Here is a 20,756-nt window from a genome sequence, read left to right as displayed (position 1 = left end):
GAGAAGTTCTTCAACTGACGTGGCGCAAAGGCAAAGGGCCCACCGTGAGGAGTGGACCTCCCACAAAGCACCCAGCGGACACCCAAGTCCCAAGGCTTCACCCACCTTACTCTCAGCCACGCCACTCCTAGATACTTATTGAAGAGAAATGAAAACACAGGTCCCACAAACGTTCGAATTTTCCTGGGAGCATTTTTCCTAATGGTCCTAAGCTGGAAACAACCAATGGATACACAATTTGTGATACTGCTCAACAATGAAACAAACCACATGGGCGAATCTAACACATGGACTGAAAAACCCTGAGAGCACATGCTCATTCATAAATTCTAGAAAGCACCCTGTTCATTTGAAATTGCGAAAAAGGCAAACCTAACTGACAGCAATGGCGATGAGATGCGGGCGTTAACTCCAAAGGGGTAGCGAAGAGAACTTTCAGAAGTTAGCTCGGGTGGATGCCCTTGCCGAGGCTCATCTCAAACTGTGGACTGGCAAGATGTGTACATTTCATTGTACGTCAATGAAAAGCTAAACAAAAAAGCTGTAGGAAAAATTAAAAAAGCAGAACAGGCCCTGAGACTTGCTGAAGCGTTTCTCCCCAGGGAAGTCTGGAAGAAGGCAGCGCTTTTCGACTCTTCAACGCGTTTCTGGCCCTGGAGACCGAAGGAGGTGCCTGGAGCCAGGGTGAAGCCCAGCGCGCAGGGGCCTCCAGCGCCGGCTTCGGGGCGCTCTCAGGGGGCGGGCCGGGACCTGGGGTTGCGCCGGGCTCTTCCTGTTCCTGCCGCGCCCTCTTCCCCGGCCCGGCCGGGCGGGACCAGTGCGCGGCTGAGGCTGGCGGGCGGTGGGGTCCGCTCGGCAGCGGGAGATGACTGCCGGCGGCCAGGCCGAGGCCGAGGGCGCGGGCGCGGAGCCCGGCGCGGCGCGGCTGCCCTCGCGGGTGGTCAGGCTGCTGTCGGCGCTCTTCTACGGGACCTGCTCCTTCCTCATCGTGCTGGTCAACAAGGCGCTGCTGACCACCTACGGGTGAGGCAGGCCGGGGCTGGGGGGTCTGCGGGAGCGCGGGGCTGCCCCTGCCCTCCTTGCGCTTCGGCCGCTCCCGGGCCAGGGCGGGTGGGGACGGGAACCCTGGAGTCTCAGCTGGGCGCATTGGCCGAGTTTCCCAGGCGCCCTCCTGAACTTGGGCAGATTTCTGCACTCAGGCCACAACCTGAGAAAGTCGTTCTCTTCCTGAGCGCGCCGGCTCTGCTGCCAGGCGCCCCGTCCCGGGCGGGCTGGTGGCGCTCAGACATGATTTCACACACCCGGCGAGCTGAAAACAGGGGTTCACATGCCTGCCTCACAGATCCTGATGTTCAACGGTCAGGTATTCCCGTGCCTGTAAGTCTGTTTGTATTGATTGACTATTGGTTCTCAAATGACCAGCGAGTTCGCGGAAAGCTCGGAAAAACAATTGGAAGTTCATATGAAGTACTTTTTTGGGTTAGTGTGAAGTAAACCAGCAAACTTGTGATTGCCTTGAACCTATTTGTAAGGACTAGAAAATCCTGCTTAATTCTGCTAGCATTGTAGCGGCACTGACAAAACTGTGGATTTAGCCTCAGCTCTGCCGGTTAACAGCTGTCGCTTTGGACCAGTCGCACAGTCAGCAATTTTTTTCGGATGCAAAAACTGAATGATTACAATCGTGTTAATTACCTTCCAGGGCTCTGCATGAGCTGTTATACATGAAGGCTCTTTGTAAACTCTACTGTGTTGCAAGAATGTACCATCAACATTTCAGAGCCCAAAGAGACCTAGAGAGTATCTTTGCTAGAGAGTATCTTAGAGTATCAGCTTTCTTATTTATATATATGTGTCCCGATTGAGCTTATGTGGGTCTCAGTTTTCTCGAATATAAACTAAGAATGCTGAGGCTGGATGAGGTGGTTTGCAACTGTAATCACAGCACGTTGAGGGGCCAAGGCAAGCATATGGCATACATATACATATACGTATACATACATATATATATATATATATAATTTTAAACAGGATTTCACTCTGTTGCCCAGGCTGGAGCATAGTACTCATTGCTCACTGCAACCCCAGCCACCCGGGTTCAAGCAGTCATTCTGCCTCAGCCTCCAGAGAAGCTGAGACCATAGGATAAGTGTGCACCATTATACCGGCAATTTTTTTATTTTTTGTGGAGGTGGGGTCTCAGTGTGTTTCCCAAGCTGGTCTTAAACTCCTGGCCTCTAAACCTGCCTTGGTCTCCCAAAGTGCTGTGATTATAAGTGCAAACTATCTCATCCAGTCTCACATTCTTTATTTTATATTTGAGAAAACTGAGACCCACATAAGCTGGATTGGTTGCACCTCCAACAGATATTTACTGAGCACCTACTAACTGTTGAACCCATTGCAAACACCACAGAATCCTCTATGAACAGCACAGAGCCCCTGCTCTGGAGATTCTGCTTCAGTGGTAGAGACAGGAAATAAACAAGTAGCTTCATGAATAAACAAGACACTTTCAGATCTGACAGGAGGGGCAGAGCATTCCAGGCAGAAGTGTGCAATGTGCTGAAGTGGGCATGAGCTTGGCTGCTGGAGGAACAGAGAGAAAGTCACTGTGGCTGGGCAGGGAGGTAGGCAGGGAAGGTGGGAGTCAGTGCTTTCTCTCATTCCATAGCTTTTGCTAAGCCCTGTGATGTGCCAGCACTGTTTGGGGAGAACAGTATTTTCCCACTGTTCTTGGGAAAGAAAAGTGCAGAGAGCAGATTGGAATCCCTGACCTCTTGGAGCTGCATCCTTGTGGACCAGTAAATGAGCCAGTAATATTTACATTATGTCAGATGTGGCCAAGGTGCTGGGGAAAAAATAAAACAGGAGAGAGAGTGAGGGAGAGAGGGAGGGGGGAGTATGCCATGTGAGCGTGATCAGTGGAGCCTCAGGAGCAGATGGCATTGGAGCCAAGACCGGAGTAAGGTGGGGACATAAGCCGCACTGGGGGACGGGGGAAGAGCATTCCAGGCCTGGGGGAGTGAAGGGTTTGAATGGGAATGGTACCACATGGGGTCTGAGAGTAATGGATTGCTGGCCTGTGTGGGGCCTTGGAGGCCACTGTGAGGGCTCTGGCGTCAGCTCTGAGTGAGGTGGCAGCCACGCAAAGTGTTGGACAGGGGAATTACATTACCTAAATCACTCTGGCTGCTGTGTTGAGAGCAGATATCTGGGACCAGGCTGGAAGGATGAGACTGGATAGTTTTAGTTTCATGCAAAATGCAACTGGAAGTCCCTTAGAAGGTTAGGACATGGGAGTGACCTGACACAATTTGTGTGATTAAAAAGATCTCTCTTTGGGGGGAAATAGGGGAGGGACAGCGGGGGGTGGGGAGTTGGGGAGAGAGAGCATGGGGAGAAATGCCAGATGTAGGTGATGGGGAGGAAGGCAGCAAATCACACTGCCATGTGTGTACCTATGCAACAGTCTTGCATGTTCTTCACATGTACCCCAAAACCTAAAATGCAATTAAAAAAAAAAAGAGATCTCACTGGCTGATGGCGAGTAGAGAACTGACAGTACTGGCGGCAGGGAGAGGGGCTGGAGAGGGTTCCAGGTAAAGATGGTGTGGACTGGGCAGCCATAGCAGCAGAGGTAAAAGGAAGGGGTGGATTGGGGGTATTTTTTGGTGATCCTGTGGCTGTCGGTATTCTTGACAAGGTCTCTCCAGTGTGTTGCAGCCTGCTGCCTGGTGTCCATGGAAACACAACCCTACCTCAAGGAAATGAACACCAACATACTGTACCTAAACCTGGAGCATTTGACACTGAAGCTAATGAAGGAAAATGAAAACAAACAGGATTAAAAACAAAAAAACAAAGGCGGGCGTGGTGGCTCACGCCTGTAATCCCAGCACTTTGGGAGGCCAAGGGGAATAGATAGCTCACCTGAGGTCAGGAGTTCGAGACCAGTTTGGCCAACATGGTGAAACCCTGTCTCTACTAAAAATACAGAAATTAGCCAGTCGTGGTAGCAGGTGCCTACAATCCCAGCTACTCGGGAGGCTGAGGCAGGAGAATCGCTTGAACCTGGGAGGTGGAGGTTGCAGTGAGCTGAGATAGCGCCATTGTGTTCCAACCTGGGCAACAGAGCAAGACTCTGTCTCAAAAAAAAAAAAAAAAAAGAAAGAAAGAAAGAAAGAAAAAGGAAGAAAGGCTCTAGCCTATCCATCTTTAAATTGTTGAGTTTCATGATTGAAGGAGAAAATTGAATTCTTGCCTTAGGAAGGTCAAAACCCTCATAATCCTTTTAAATAAACATTCAACATTTCTGTAATGTAATACACAGTTGGAGAACCCTTGTCACATAACATTGTTCATTGTTTCCTCTCCGAATGCTTTAAGCACACATTATTGACGGGGGAGGGCTGGGGTGATGTGGTTACAAGAAACCATAGAAATCGGATCCAAGCATGAGCTGTGTGAGGGCAGAATGTTGTGTTGTGGGATAGAAGAAAGGACCTTTTGGTAGTTACCTAATTCACGGGGTCGTGGGAATGTAGCTCAGGGGATGCTTTTTTCTCTTTCTTTTTGGGCAGATAGTTTCTGGTCTGGGTACAAAACAAATGGGTAATCTTAGTGATTGGTTCATTTTGTATTCATTGTAATGCCAGATTTACCTGGTTGGACAGAGAGGCCTTTGAAGGCTGTGAACTGTGAGAACCTATTGGGGTGAGAGGGGAAAATAAGGGCATTTAAGAGTTTGTGGCCAGTTGGTTATGCTGTTGTTTTTTTTTTGAGACAGGGTCTCGCTCTGTTGTCCAGACTAGAGTGCAGTGGCACCATCACAGCTCATCTCAGCCTCTACCTCTGTGCTCAAGTGATCTTCCCACCTCAGCCTCCTGAGTAGCTGAGACTACAGGAGTGCAGCACCACACCTGGCTAATTTTTGTATAGATACGTATTTTTGTAGAGAGGGGTTCTTGCCCTGTTGCCCATTCTGGTCTCAAACGCCTGGGCTCATGCAGTCTGTCCATCTTGGCCTCCTGAAGGGTTGGAATTTTAGGCATGACCCCCTGTGCCTGGCTTGATTGCGCTCTTGGTCCTTTGGGATCAGGCTCATAAGGGTTGTATAATTGTTCTGGAGTTGTGGATTTTTTTCTCTTCTTTCTTTTGAGATCGAGTCTTATTCTGTCGCGCAGGCTGGAGTGCAGTGGCACGATCAAGGCTCACAGAAGCCTCTACCTCCTGGGCTCAGGTGATCTCACGTCAGCCTCCTGAGTAGCTGAGACTACAGGTGTGCGCTACCACTCTTGGATAATTTTTGAATTAAAAAAAATTTTGTTTTGAATTTTTCATTTTTACAGAGATGGAGTTTTGCTATGTTGCTCAGGTTAGTCTCAAATGCCTGGGCTCAAGTAATCCTCCTGCCTCAGCCTCCCAAAGTGCTAAGTTTACTAGTGTGGAACCGCCACACCTAGCTGGACTTTTCCGTTTCAATATTGTACGCCTAGTCTATGACATGGAATAATTTACTAATAATGCTTAATAAAAATGTCTAACTTTGCTGTATTCATTTCAACAAATATTTGCTCAGTATTTGCTATATATGTTTATTATGCATCCCAAGGCTTGATATCTTTTTTGAGATAGGATCTTATTCTGTCACCCAGGCGTAATTTCAGCTCACTGCAATCTCTGCTGGCTCAGGCAGTCCTCCAAATTCAGCCTCCTGAGCAGCTAGGACTGCAGGTGCACACCACCATGCCCAGCCAATTGTTTTTTTTTTTTTTTTTTTTTTGAGACGGAGTTTCACTCATGTTACCCAGGCTGGAGTGCAATGGTGCGATCTCGGCTCACCGCAACCTCCGCCTCCTGGGTTCAGGCAATTCTCCTGCTTCAGCCTCCTGAGTAGCTGGGATTACAGGCACGTGCCACCATGCCCAGCTAATTTTTTGTATTTTTAGTAGAGACGGGGTTTCACCATGTTGACCAGGATGGTCTCGACCTCTTGACCTCGTGATCCACCCGCCTCGGCCTCCCAAAGTGCTGGGACTACAGGCTTGAGCCACCGCGCCCGGCCTTTTTTTTTTTTTTTTTTTTGTAGAAATGGAGTCTTAATATGTTGCTCAGGCTGGTCCCGAACTCCTGGGCTCACATGATCCACCCGCCTTGACCTCCCAAAGTGCTGGGATTACAGGCATGAGCCATCACGCCCAGACTAGACACAGTAATTTCCAGACCTGCCCAGTAGTCTGAATCACTTGGAGAGGTGTTTTTTTTTTTTTTTTTTTTAATTTTTAATTTATATTAAAGATGGTGTTTCACCATGTTGGTCAGGCTGGTCTTGAACTCCCGACCTCAGGTGATCCGCCCGCCTTGGCCTCCAAAGTGCTTGGATTACAGGCATGAGCCACTACACCCGGCATGTTTTTGTTTTTTAATAAAAGCTACTAAGCTGGAATCTTCAGTGGTGGGAACTGGAATTCTATATCCCAAACCAAAAGCAACTCCTAATGTGCTCTTACTTTAATGAAAACGTGGCTCTGTCCTGAAGGCGCTGCTCCCTTGAGCCCCCTTGATGGAGCTGGCTCTTTGCCTCACCCACCAGACCTGGGCCAGGAGATGAGCTTGGGTCCTCCTAGCTCCCAGCTGCTCATGCTCTGTTGAGACTCTGGATGTGCTATCCTTTCTGCCCTTTGTAAAATGGTGCCTGAGCTTCTGGTGACTGATTCTGTTAATCTTAGCCTTCCTCTCCACCTAGCTCCGGTCAGCTTTCCTGTGGTTTCAGGGTTCACATGCTGAGCTGTCACAGTCTACTCTGATCACCAGCAAACTCTCCTGAATCCTGCTTCCCACGACCCTCTCTGCTGCCAGGACCCTCTCCTCACAAGTGTCAAAATCAGAATAAAAGTGTGGAGACAAGGCTCTGAATTTGATGTTTTATTTGGGAAGAAAGAATTGCAATGTGAGTCATACATGCAATCTCGGTGGTCTTTGGTATGTCTGAGGAACAAAGAGAAGGTTCGAGGTTTTTTTTTTTTTTTTTTTTGAGACGGAGTTTCACTCTTGTTACCCAGGCTGGAGTGCAATGGCGTGATCTCGGCTCACCGCAACCTCCGTCTCCTGGGTTCAAGCAATTCTCCTGCCTCAGCCTCCTGAGTAGCTGGGATTACAGGCACGCACCACCATGCCCAGCTAATTTTTTGTGTTTTTAGTAGAGACGGGGTTTCACCATGTTGACCAGGATGGTCTCGATCTCTTGACCTCGTGATCCACCTGCCTCGGCCTCCCAAAGTGCTGGGATTACAGGCTTGAGCCACCGCGCCCGGCCTAGGTTCGAGGTTTTATTGGAAAAGAAGAAATGTTACGTACGGTGCTGGGAGAAAGATGATTGGCACTGTCAGGGTTCGGGGAGCTGGCAGGCTCTGACTGGTGAGCGAAGGTGATGGGTAAAATGAGTCCCGAAGCTGCAGCACGTGGTCTCAGAAGCTAGAGATAAAACTGGTCTCAGGTTACAACAAGCAGTTCCAGCAGTTGGGCTTGCAGAGAGTTACATTCCGGGAGCAACGGTTTGTACCCTGAGTGCTTTTCCTACCTGGTTACTGTTTTAGTTTGATATGATAACAGTGGCCCATTTCGGATGATCAGTGGTAACGCAAGTAACCGCCCCTCTCCGAGATCTCCCCTGCAGGCTGTCCACGCTTGGCCTCCCCGGATCTCCTCCTTACTCCCTTCCTGTTGCTGTGACTGCGCCTCCTGGCATTGTTTCCCTGCTTGGTCCGCTGAGAGCCACTCTAGGAAGGACACGTGAGACTCCTTTCCTCTCACCTCGGCATCCACTTGTCTTCTGCTTGCTTCTTTCAGCACTTGAACAGCTCTTGAGCCAAAAACCACATCTGGCTGGCTGGTTTGCTTTTAAATTGTTGACCCCATGGCCGGGCGCAGTGGTTCACACCTTTAATCCCAGCACTTTGGGAGGTCAAGGCAGGTGGATCACTTGAGGTCAGGAGGTCGAGACCAGCTCTGGCCAGCCAACATGGTGAAAACCCGTCCCTACTAAAAAGACAAAAATTAGCCGGGCGTGGTAATCCCAGGACAATTGGCATTGTAGGGGGAAAAGAAGAAAAGAAACTTTTTATCTATGGGATTATCAGGCAAAGAGAGGCTCTGGAATGTAACAGCAGCCATATCAGGACTCAGAAGTGCATATCAAACTTAGGAGTGCAGTGGCATGATCTCGGCTCACTGTAATTTCTGCCTCCTGGGTCCAAATAATTCTGCCTTGGCCTCCTGAGTGACTGGGATTACAGGTGCCCACCACCACTCCTGGCTAATTTTTGTATTTTTAGTAGAGACAGGGTTTTACCATGTTGGCCAGGCTGGTTTCAAACTCCTAACCTCAAGTGATCTGTCTGCCTTGACCTCCCAAAGTGCTAGGATTACAGGCATGAGCCACTGTGTCCCACTGCTGGCTAACTTTTGTATTTTTAGTAGAGATGGGGTTTCGCTTTGCTGGCCAGACTGGTCTCGAACTCCTGACCTCAAGTGATCTACTTGCCTCGGCCTCCCAAAGTGCTGGGATTACAGGCCTAAACCACAGCATCCAGCCAGAATCAGAAGACTCTTGAAAGAGTTCTGTCCACAGGATCTTCACTTTCTCATGTTCACACCTGCAAGAACTCAGTTAAAACATTAGGGATACAGAAATGAGCAAAGAAGACAATAATAATTCCCACTACCTAGAATTAATACTTTTTTTTTTTTTTTGAGACAGAGTTTTGCTCTTGTCTTCCAGGATGGAGTGCAATGGCACAATCTTGGCTCACTACAACCTCCACCTCCTGGGTTCAAGCAATCCTCCTGCCTCATCCTCCTGAGCAGCTGGGATTATAGGGACCAACCACCACGCCCAGCTAATTTTTGTATTTTTAATAGAGGCAGGGTTTCACCATGTTGGCCAGTCTGGTCTTGAACTCCTGACCTCAGGTGATCTATTCGCTTCAGCCTCCCAAAGTGCTGGGATTATAGGTATTCGCCACCATGCCTGGCCATCAGTACCTTTTGGAAGAAAAGTTATTCTGTTGTGATTATTATAAAGAATTCAAACAAAATAGAAATATTAGGGTGAGATTATAAAAAATTTACTATAATGCACACGAGGCAACAGTTTCACATATCGTTTTGGGTGGATGGATGGATACAGATAAATAGATGGAGACAAACATAAATGAATTACTTTTTATAAAAATTGATTCATATTATAAAAGCTATGTATTTGTAAATTATCTTCTTTAATCCAAAAAAAAGTTGAAAAGAAGGGGGCTTTAATTTAATTATTTAACTTTTTTTTTCTTTTTTAATTTTTTTTTTTTTTTTTTTTAAGACGGGGTTTCACCATGCTGGTCAGGTTGGTCTTGAACTCCTGACCTCCGGTGATCCGCCCGCCTTGGCCTCCAAAGTGCTTGGATTACAGGCATGAGCCACCATGCCTGGCCTAATTATTTAACTTTTATGAGGATTACTTAGATTCCTCCTCCCCCAAACTTTTTATTGTGAAAAGTTTCAAGCATACTGAAAATGAGAAATAAAGGAGAGTGAACACACAGTACTGAGACTCCCTCCAGCCATTGAAAGTAAGTTGTAAGCTCAGAGCACTGCCCTGTCAAATACTTCAGTTCGCCTCTCCTGAGGCCTCAGGACATTCTCCTATATAGTATCATTTCACTTTTAACAAACTTAACGATAACTTCCTAAAATCATCTACTACCAAATAAATCTATAATCATCTGGTCTACCTAAAAAGAAGCTGAGGCAAAATTAATACAGAGAGCTGATTTGGGCTGAGGTTGAAGACTGCAGCCTGCGACACTTGAAATAATTACAGGTTTCTTTGGGGAGTGCTCAGGAGAACAAAAGAGAGGCTCAAGTTTTTAAAGAAAAAAAGGACAAATCAGGGAGGGGTGATTACAAAGTGGTTTGTCAGGAATTCTCACTGGTTGGCAGAAATAACATTGGTTAGTAATTGGCTACACATTGTCCAACTATAGGGTGTGTGACATTTTGTGGCTACTTGGTATCAGTCTAGCTCCCACATAGCAAGTGGCTTTAAGAGGTAATTATTTAGCTCAAAGAGGAGTGATATGACTACTGTTACATTCCAGAGCCTCTCTTTGCCGGATAATTCCTTAGATAAAAAGTTTCATTTCTCCTTTTCCCCCCACAATGCCAATTGTCCCAAAGATGTTTTTATGGTTTTATGATGCAATCAAGGCTCATGCAATACATACCGGTTTGTCTTTTTAGTTTCTTTTAATGTAGAAAAGTTCCCTATATCGCCCCCTCCACATAATACTGACTTTGAAAAGCCTGGACCAGTTGTTTTGTAAAATGTCCCACATTTTGGATTGTCCAATTTATTTTTTGAAGTCTCAATTAACTTATCTTCTGCTATTTTCTAACTGAAAGTTAGATCTAAAGAATCGATTTCATTTGGTTGAAACATTTTTTGGCAGGAATACTTGATACCCACCCTGGGAATTTCATCTCGAATCGTATCAGGAGTGGCCACAGTGAGTCATGCTGGCTGCACTTGAAGAGTTATTTAGATGGGGAGTGTCATAGCATGTGTATATGAAATTTAGTTTTAACTGAATTGAATGGAGAAAAGAGAAATAGAACTTCAACTGAAAGAATGACTGACTTTCAAATATATTTTTCTTCATTACAAAGATTAATATGTCTTAAAAGGGCCGGGCGTGGTGGCTCACACCTGTAATCCCAGCACTTTGTGAGGCTGAGGCAGGTGGATCATGAGGTCAAGAGATTGAGACCATCCTGACCAACATGGTGAAACCCCCTCTCTACTAAAAATACAAAAATTAGCTGGATGTGGTGGCGTACGCCTGTAGTTCCAACTACTTGGGAGGCTGAGGCAGGAGAATTGCTTGAACCTGGGAAGCAGAGGTTGCAGTGGGTGGGGATTGCATCACTGTTCTTCAGCCTGGGAGACAGAGTGAAACTCCATCTCAAAAAAAAAAAAAAAAAAAAAAAAAGTCTTGAATGATCCCTCTAAATTTAAGAGGTCTAAGATCAGTAAAAAAATATTAAAAACCTAAGGTCATTGTGTTTCCTTTAGACCCCGTGTTTCAGTTTTATTTTCATATTTTTTTGAGATGGAGTCTCACTCTGTTGCCCAGGCTGGAGTGCAGTGGCACGATCTCAGCTCACTGCAACCTCTGCCTCCTGGGTTCAAGCGATTCTCCTGCCTCAGCCTCTTGAGTAGCTGGGATTACAGGTGTGTGCCACCACACCTGGCTAATTTTTGTATTTTTAGTAGAGATGGGGTTTCACCATGTTGGTCAGGCTGATCTCAGGTGATCCAGCTGCTCAGCCTCCCAAAGTGCTGTTAAAGGCGTGAGCCACAGCATTTGGCCTATTGAGTAGTTTAATAACTCAGTAAGGTGATTCAACTTTAATTATAGAGTAGAATTCAATATAAAGTTATGGAATATAGTCTTCTAAAGTCGAGGTCCAGTAACTAGCCCTGTATGGTGGTGGTTTTCTGTCTCCCAGACTGATTGATCTTTTAGAGTTTTCTTCTGCATGCACTATGATCACCTCAGGTGTTGATGATTCCATTTCCAGCAGTGGCCATTTAGCTCCTGGGTGTTTCTAGAGGTATTTCCTCATGTGGCAGTTAGGTTGTGGGATCCTCGGTTGGTTTCCTTAGGTCTGCATGCCTTCTTTTCATCTCCTTTGACTCTCTCATCAACTTAACTTTGAGCTCTTGTTTTTTTTGGTTTTATTATTTCTGAGGTGTTCTGTGGCCTGAAGCAATTAGGAAGACTTCCTTCTCCTCCATGCATTATATTTTCTTCTAGGCTGGGCTCTTTGTCTTACCGTCTGTGCGTCTTTTTGTTGTTGTTTTACTGTTTATTTCTTCAAAATTAATTAATTAATTAATTTTTTGTAGACAAAGTCTCACTCTGTCGCCCAGACTGGAATGCAGTGAGTGGTGTGATCTCAGCTCACTGCAACCTCCACCTCCTGGATTCAAGCCATTCTCCTGCCTCAGCCTCCCAAGTAGCTGGGATTACAGGTGCCCACCACCATGCCCGGCTAATTTTTGTATTTTTAGTAGAGACGGGGGTTTTCCATAGTTGATCAGGCTGGTCTCGAACTCCTGACATCAGGTGATCCACCCCCTCAGCTTCTGAAAGTGCCAGGATTACAGGTGTGAGCCACCGTGCCCAGCTATGTGACCGCTTTTTGTTGTTGTTTTACTGTTTGTTTATATTGTTGCCTTGTGATTTTGCTTAATGTTACAGGTTGTGTTCTCAGAGGCTTAGGAAGTGTGTTGGAAAGTGATCCTGGGAAGCTGAATTAGGCAGAGGGAAAAGTCGAGCTCTGATGCAGTTACAGGAAAGGCCTTGTCCTAGGGGCTCTAGAGCCAGACTGGCTCTGCAGAGCTGTCCTGAATTGGGGCTGGGGTGTAGCCGTTAGGCCCCTGCAGAGACCAACAGTTAAAATGCAGGCTATGCTCAGGGAGTAGACATGCTACTATCAGACAGCTTTCTTCAGCAGAGAGCCCAGCTGGGGAATGGGTGCTTCTATGAGGAAGGGAGTGTATGGGTGGGATGAACTAGCACTCACTAGAGTTAATTTTATTTGCATGCTCTTACTGTTTTTTTTTTTTTTTTGGGATGGAGTTTCGCTCTTGTTACCCAGGCTGGAGTGCAATGGCGCAATCTCGGCTCACCGCAACCTCCGCCTCCTGGGTTCAGGCAATTCTCCTGCCTCAGCCTCCTGAGTAGCTGGGATTACAGGCACACGCCACCATGCCCAGCTAATTTTTTGTGTTTTTAGTAGAGACGGGGTTTCACCGTGTTGACCAGGATGGTCTCAATCTCTTGACCTCGTGATCCACCCGCTTTGGCCTCCCAAAGTGCTGGGATTACAGGCTTGAGCTACCGCGCCCGGCCCCATGCTCTTACTGTTTAGCCATTCATTCTGTTTTCTCTGATAAGGTATAAGGTAGATTTGTTCCTTATTCTCTTCTTAGCCTGTCTGAGATAGGTGTGTTTCCCCTCCAACATACAGGTTGATGGCTGAGTTTTATGGGGCATTCCAGTTTTGTAAGTAGCCTGAGAAGTGACTGGGAGCCAATGAAGGGTTGAGCCAGTGCAGGTGTGGTCCTGCCTTGTTAAATATGATGTGAGGTAGGGGTCAGGAGTCTGCATCCAAATCACCCAGTGCTGAAAGATCTGGGTTTGCTGAAAGATCTTTTCCCCACTGCTCTGCAGCGGCATCTGTATCATAAATCAGGTGTCCATATATGTGTGTCTTGGTCTTGACCTTTGTTCTTTCCCATTGTCCCGTTGGATTACCTTTGTGCAACTACCACCCAATCTCATTTATTGTAATTTGAAAATGAATTCTGACATCCATTAGAGTAATTCCTCTGATTTTGCTTATCTTCAGGATTGTCTTGGGTGGTTTGTGCTCTTTGCCTTTTTTTCATTCAGCTTTAGGATCAGCTTGTTAGTTTCCACAAAATATCTGTTGATATTTCTGCTGAGATTGCACTGATTCTATAAATAAATTTGGGGATAATGGACATCACTACAGTATCAAGTTTCCAACCCATGACCTTTATTTTAGTTCTTTAATTTTTAGAATATTGATGTATAATGATTTATACAGATGCCTTTCTTGCAAATCTTTGATTAGATTTGTTCCTGGGTATATTATCTTTTAAAACGAGTATAATGAATCACTATGTAACTATTACCCAGAGTCCACAGCTTTGCTGCATTTGTATCCCTCTCCCACTCACTCCACCATTGCCCCCCCAAAGTATTTTGAGGCAAATTAAAAATATGTCATGTTTAGCTGGGCACAGTGTCTCCCGCCTGTAATCCCAGCACTTTGGAAGGCTGAGGTGGGTGGATAACTTGAGGTCAGGAGTTTGAGACCAGCCTGACCAACGTGGTGAAACTCCATCTTTACTAAAAATACAAAAATTAACTGGGCACGGTGGCGCAAGCCTGTAATCCCAGCTACTCAGAAGGCTGAGGCAGGAGAACCACTTGAACCTGGGAGGCAGAGGTTGCAGTGAGCTGAGATTGCAGCACTGTACTGCAGCCTGGGTGATAAGAGTGAGGCTCCATCTCAAAAAAAAAAAAAAATGCACACACACACGCACACACACACATATATGTTTACAAAATATATATATATATATATAAATGTATGTATATATAGTTTAGCTGGGGGTGGTGGCCTGTGCCTGTGGTCCCAGCTACTAGGGAGGTGGAGGAGGAAGGATGGCTTGAGCCGTCACACCACTGCACTCCAGCCTGGGTGGCAGGAAGCTGAGGTGAGAGACCTTCTGAGCTCAAAAGGCTGAGACTCCAGTGAGCCACGTTTACACCACTGCATTCCAGCTAGGGCAACAGAGCAAGACACGGTCTTAAAAATAAAATTAAAAAAAAGAAATAAACGAAAAGTGAACAAGCTTGATAAATTTTCATTTTCTCAGACTTTTTAATAACTTGTCATTATTTATTATGTACTATCTTCAGATTGTTATATTTGCTTAACTGATTTGTTGTTCTGTGTTCTTTGTAGTTTCCCGTCACCAATTTTCCTTGGAATTGGACAGGTGAGTGGAAACATGGAATTAACCTCCTATTTTGCCATCAGTGTACGTAACGACATTTTGAGTCCTTTTGTTTAAAGCTGTGGTTTGTAAATTTATTCAGCTGGCAGAGGACCAGAGGCTCATGGCACTCTTGGTGAGACAACAGGACTTATTTTATTTAAGTCTACAATTTAGGAACACTCGTATTTATGGGAAAAGCAGCTGCTTATTTTAAGTTCCTTAACTGAATTTAATTACTCTAAAGCAGGGGAATACAAGACTTAAAGCCCCCAAGGCCTGGAGGGTAACACATGAGTTGACTGAGGACTGGGTGGGAGAGAATCCTTGTCCCACTTAAAGTGTGAGCTTGATACTTAGTTTAAGCCATTGTGCCTGATAGGAAAAGGGTTGGGACGTGGCATGGGACTCACCATGCTGCCCTGATTATTAGCATCAGGTGCTTTTCAAGAGAGAGTTTGAATTTTTTTGATTTTTTAGACAGAGTTTTGCTCTTGTTGCCCAGGCTGGAGTGCAATGGTGCAATCTTGGCTCACTGCAACCTCTGCTTCCCTGGTTCAAGAGATTCTCCCACCTCAGCCTCCTGAGTAGCTGGGATTACAGACATTTGCCACCATGCCCAGCTATTTCTGTATTTTTAATAGAGAAGGGGTTTCCCCATGTTAGCCAAGCTGGTCTTGAACTCCTTACCTCAGGTGATCGCCCACCTTGTCCTCCCAAAGTGCTGGGATTGCAGGCATGAGGCACCACGCCCAGCTGAGAGTTTGATTTTTTTTTTTTTTTTTTTTTGAAGCAAAGCCCAGGCTGGAATGCAGTGACATGATCTTGGCTCACTACAACCTCTGCCTCCCAGGTTCAAGCGATTCTCCTGCCTCAGCCTCCCAAGTAGCTGGGATTACAGACGCACGCCACCATGCCCAGCTAATTTTTTGTGTTTTTAGTAGAGACAGGGTTTCACCATGTTGGCCAGGCCGGTCTTGAACTCCTGACCTCGTGATCCACCTGCCTCGGCCTCCTAAAGTGCTAGGATTACAGGCGTGAGTCACTGCGCCCGGCGAGAGTTTGAATTTTTATATAAAATCTTCAAATTCATAAATGCTGGCAACTGATTCAAATTTTTACAAAACTCCCTATGTGCCAAACAAAACGTTTGCAGTTTGCTTCCTGGAGTTTGTGATTTTTGCTCTGAAGTACAAGGATGAGCTTGGGTAAGCTTTCAAACTATGCCCATTTGGCAGTTTCTGAAATTTCCCATTCATGTTAATTTGTGGCTCATTTATTCTTGTGGTTGTATCCTGGTGATTTCCAGATAAACAAGTGTAACAGGCCCCAATGTTTTTTGTTTGTTTGTTTGTTTTGATTTTGCTTTAATTTATAGACGAAAAAGCTTAACATTATGAAACTAGTATCTGTTAACTAAATTTTTAATTGTGAATCTGGAAAAGCCTGTCATTTATGTGGGTAAACATTATTCTGATTAAATGTCTTGCTAATAAGCAACTCTTTGCAGCATCATTTTAGGGAGAAAATTTGTAACAAGAATTTTCTTACAGTAAAAAAATTATCTTTATATTTCAATGTAAAAATATTTTAAAAATCACATTAAAAAAAAAAAATCAGGCCAGGAACAGTGGCTCATGCCTATAATCCTAGCACTTTGGGAGGCCGAGGTGGGTGGATCACTTGAGGTCAGGAGTTCGAGAGCAGCCTGGTAGAGATGACGAAACTCCATCTCTACTAAAAATACAAAAATTAGCCAGAAATCACTTGAACATTCACTGTGAGGCAGAGGTTGCAGTAAGCTGAGATTGCACCATTGCACTCCAGCCTGGGTGACAGAGCAAGACTGTGACTCCAAAAAAAAAAAAAAAAAAAATCAGTGATAAGGTGCCCTTTGTAATCACCAAGTGAAATAAACTCATTACTCTTTAACCCACTGGCTTATACTCAAAGGTGAAGCCTTTCTAATTTGCAATTTGTTGAGGGAAGAGGCCAGTCAGACCTAATTTTAAAAGTCTGAATTACATTTATTTTAAGTAAATGTTTGTACATTTATTTTATTTTATCCTTCTTTCTTTTTTTTTTTTTTTTTTTTTTGACAGTGTCTGGCTCTGTTGCCTAGTCTGGAGTGCAATGGCGTGATCTTGGTTCACTGCAGCCTTGACCTCCTGGGCTCAAGTGATCCTCCTGCCTCAGCCTCTCAAGTAGCTGGGACTACAGGCATGCCCCACCACACTGGCTAATTTTTTAAATTTTCTGTAGAGATAGGGTTTTGCCATGTTGCCTAGGTTGGTCTTGAACGTCTGGGCTCAAGCGATCTGCCACCTTGGCCTCCAAAGTGTTGGGATTATGGGCATGAGCCACTGTGCCTGGCCAATGTTATTGTATTTTTTTAAGAATTATAAAGTGAGGCGTAAGTACAAAGTACAGTTATAATTCAGGGTAGTCTTAATTACATAAATATATGATAGGTATTAAGTTTGTAAACTCAGGAGCAAGGTATAGGATTATAATCATGTTGAAGGAGTCTTAAATTTTTGCATCTTAATACAGAGAAAATTAAGTTCCAAAACTTGCATGGAAGATGACATTAAATTTTTTAATTTCATAATAATGATACGGAGTATTTCCGGTATACAAAGGGTACTCCAGATTAAGAGGATTTGAATGAGGCATTCTTGCTATACCAGCTAGATTGAAAAGTAAATCTCTCTTTAACCTTTTTTTCTCTTTGTTAGTCTTCTGTTTTACGGAAATAATGGACTTTAAAAAAATGTGCTTATGTGTGGAGTTTCTTTTAAAAGAATGTCCCCGTGCCTTTACGGGGGAAGATGACTGTATGTTTAGTATACGGGAAGCAAGGTCCAGGATTAATGTGTCGCCTCACTGACTCTGGCCACTTTTGCACATTTGTCACTGTCAGGGACACCACCCCCTTTCTCCTTCTGCCGCAGTTCCGTTCCTAGAACCCCTTGAGAGAATGTGTATGTGTAAGTCTATTTGATATTATTTATATATATATTATTATGATGATTTTGAGATAGAGTCTTGTTCTGTCGCCCAGGCTGGAGTGCAATGGCATAATCATGGCTCACTGCAGCCTTGACTTTCCAGGCTCAGGTGATCCTCCCACCTCAGTATCTTGAATAGCTGGGATCACAGGCACACGTCACCAAGACTGGCTAAGTTTTTGTATTTTTTGTAGCGATGAGTTTCACCATGTTACTTAGGCTGGTCTAGAGCTCCTAGAAGGATCAGGTGATCCTCCCACCTTAGCTTCCCAAAGTGGTGGAATTACAAGCATGAGCCACTGCACCCAGCTGATATTATTATTATTATTATTATTATTATTTTTTAGACAGTGCTGTGTCACTCTGTTGCCCAGGCTGGAGTGCAGTGGCGCGATCTTGGTTCACTGCAACCTTGGCCTCCTGGGTTCAAGCGATTCTCAGGCCTCAGCCTCCTGAGTAGCTGGAATGACAGGTGCCCACCACCATTCTTGGCTAAGTTTTGTATTTTTGGTAGAGACGGGGTTTTGTCACTGGCCTCAAACTCCAGGCTGGTCTCAAACTCCTAGCCTCAAGTGATCTGCCCGCCTCAGCCTCCCAAAGTGCTGGGATTATAGGTGTAAGCCACCTCATCCTGCCCAACATTACATTTTTTGCCTAGATTTCTGATGGAATCTGCACTGTGGCAAGAAAAACAATTTTAATATTCTAAGAAATAGTTGTTTTTTCTGGAACTTGGAAAATGAATTTTTTGCCATATTTCTTTTGATGAATGTGTTTTCTTCCGATGATGTCATTGCACCTCCAGCAATCTGCAGATATTTTGCTGAAGTTTCTCTCTCCCTTTTTCTTCAGATGGCAGCCACCATAATGATACTATATGTGTCCAAGCTAAATAAAATAGTTCACTTCCCTGATTTTGATAAGAAAATTCCTGTAAAGGTATGTAATAAAAAGTATATACAGCTGTGATAGAAGATGGGAAAATACACATTGATTTTAGAGTACAGGTCCATTTCTATACACACTGTACTTCCTCCCTGCAGTTGATAGAAACCTTTTTTTGTTTGAGATGGACTCTCGTTCTGTTGCCCAGGCTGTAGTACAATGGTGCTATCTCTGCTCACTGCAACCTCTGCCTCCTGGGTTCAAGTGATTCTCCTGTCTCAGCCTCATGATTAGCTGGGATTACAAGCACCTGCCACCACACCAGGCTAATTTTTTTTTTTTTTTTTGAGGCGGAGTCTCACTCTGTCACCAGGCTGAAGTGCAGTGCATCTTGGCTCATTGCAACCTCTGACTCCCGAGTTCAAGCGATTTTCTGGCCTCAGCCTCCCTAGTAGCTGGGACTACAGGCATGCACCACTATGCCCAGCTAATTTTTGTATTTTTAGTAGAGATGGGATTCACCATGTTGGTCAGGCTGGTCTCGAACTCCTGACCTCAAGTGATCCACCCACCTTGGCCTCCCAAAGTGCTGGGATTACAGGTGTGAGCTACCGCTCCTGGCCAAGAAAATTCTTAATAAAGATTGTATATCATTCAGTTGTTCATTTATGTGATGGAATAGTAGTAAAAGTATATGCTTAACAACATACATCAAATGAATGAATACTCTGACTGTGTGTCTTCTCAAGTGAGAGAACTCTAAATTAAGGGTTGGCAAATTTTTTGGTAAAGTGTCACATCATCTCTTGTAATCATTCACCTCTGCCGCTATACTACGAAAGTAGCCCTAGATGACATTTAAATGGATTGATGTTCATGTGTTCTAGTAAAACTTTACTAACATAAACAAGAGCTGGGCTGGATTTGGGCCCTAATTTACTGATTTCTGTTTTCAGTGTTCATTTTTAGCCTGGATTGACAAAAGCTCTGAGTGGAATGAAGAATGCAATTTGATATACATAGAAATACGGAGTTTTTTCCATCATGGAACTAGAAACAAAATCTGCCATTCCTTCCTGGACTGTGGAATGGAACTAATATTATTTGTTGAACAGTTACTGAGTTCCAGACATTAGGGCAGGCATTTGGTTCTTGGACCAGTCCCATGCAACAGGTGGGATTAAATGGATTATGACAGTATTTGGATTTAAATTAGACTGTCAGTTCCCTGAGGGTGAGGACCCCATGTGGCTGGTTTGCTGCTGTTTCTCTAATGCTTGGAAAAGTGTCAGCATCTAGCGGTGGATTATTTATCAGACAGACTAAAGAAGCACATGCTTACAGCATCCGTAATCAGGGGAGCCCTGTGCGGTGGCTCATGCCTATAATCCCATCAATTCGGGAGGCAAAGGCAGGAGGATCACCTGAGGCCAGGAGTTGGAGATCAGTGTGGGCGGAGTAGTGAGATGTTGTTTCAAAAAAAAAAAAAAAAAAATTAGGGACATCCAGAAAAAGAGAAATAAAAGGTTGAAGTATATGAAGGCTGTCAACCTAATCATCATGAGAAAAAACAGAAAATTGCTGGGCTTGATTACTCTTATTTATGGCATATTATAATTTTAAAATGGTAAAATCTGATCTATACATAGAGAAAAAGGCATCCTATTTGAATGTGTAGTTGAATGAATAATTAACCTTGTAAAACATTACTTAGGTCATGAAATGGGATCACAAAGTCTTCCTTACCCACTGTCCTAACTTTTCTAACAATAATTTTCTTGCTTTCTTTGTAATTTTTCTAAATCTAGATGCATCCCTAAATTCTTACCTGCTTTTTGACTTGAGATAAAGGGAATATACTCTATCTTATTTTGTATCTTGCTTCTTTCACTTACTATTATGATAGTGAAATTCATCTGTGTTATGTGTGACTGTATTCTTTTCATGTATGAATATACCACAATTTACTTATCTGTTCTATTGTTGATGGTAATTTGGATGTTTCCAGTTTGGGGGCTAGAAAAATAAGAAGTACCATTCTGATCATGCTTATAGTTGGACCCTGGTGCACATGTGTTACCCGGGGCTGCCATAACAAAATACCCCAAGCCAGGTGGCTTCAGCAACAGAAACGGGTCTCCTCACAGTTCTAGAGGCTGGCGTCCGGGACCAAGGTGCTGGCAGGGTTGACTTCTGGTGAGGCTTTGCTTCCT

The 20,756-nt window shown here is 44.6% G+C and overlaps 1 protein-coding gene and 1 long non-coding RNA gene across 9 annotated transcripts in view; both read left to right on the top strand.

Moving 5' to 3' along the window:
- Positions 1–793: 793 nt before the first annotated feature.
- SLC35D2 (solute carrier family 35 member D2) overlaps positions 794–20,756 on the top strand; it is a 67,856-nt gene continuing 47,893 nt past the window's right edge. For 3 of the 8 annotated variants that reach the window (XM_032266417.1, XM_032266419.1, XM_032266416.1), the window contains exons 1-3: positions 805–1,023; positions 14,617–14,650; positions 18,511–18,597. In XM_032266417.1, coding sequence (XP_032122308.1) covers positions 866–1,023; positions 14,617–14,650; positions 18,511–18,597 — 279 coding nt within the window. In that variant the 5' untranslated portion in view covers positions 805–865. Of the gene's footprint in view, positions 1,024–14,616; positions 14,651–15,658; positions 15,856–18,510; positions 18,598–20,756 lie in introns of those variants that run through there. The other 5 variants (XM_032266421.1, XM_032266420.1, XM_032266418.1 and 2 more) reach the window with 3 other exon arrangements.
- Positions 6,419–7,841, top strand: LOC116541911. The gene is made up of 2 exons (XR_004265001.1): positions 6,419–7,008; positions 7,322–7,841. It is a non-coding gene; the product is annotated as an uncharacterized LOC116541911 (long non-coding RNA).

This window comes from Sapajus apella, unplaced genomic scaffold, assembly GCF_009761245.1.
Source record: "Sapajus apella isolate SASKATOON/1434 unplaced genomic scaffold, GSC_monkey_1.0 scaffold158, whole genome shotgun sequence".
NCBI lineage: Eukaryota > Metazoa > Chordata > Mammalia > Primates > Cebidae > Sapajus > Sapajus apella.
Note: the sequence above shows the minus strand (reverse complement) of the source record. Positions and strands in the feature narration are given on the sequence as shown.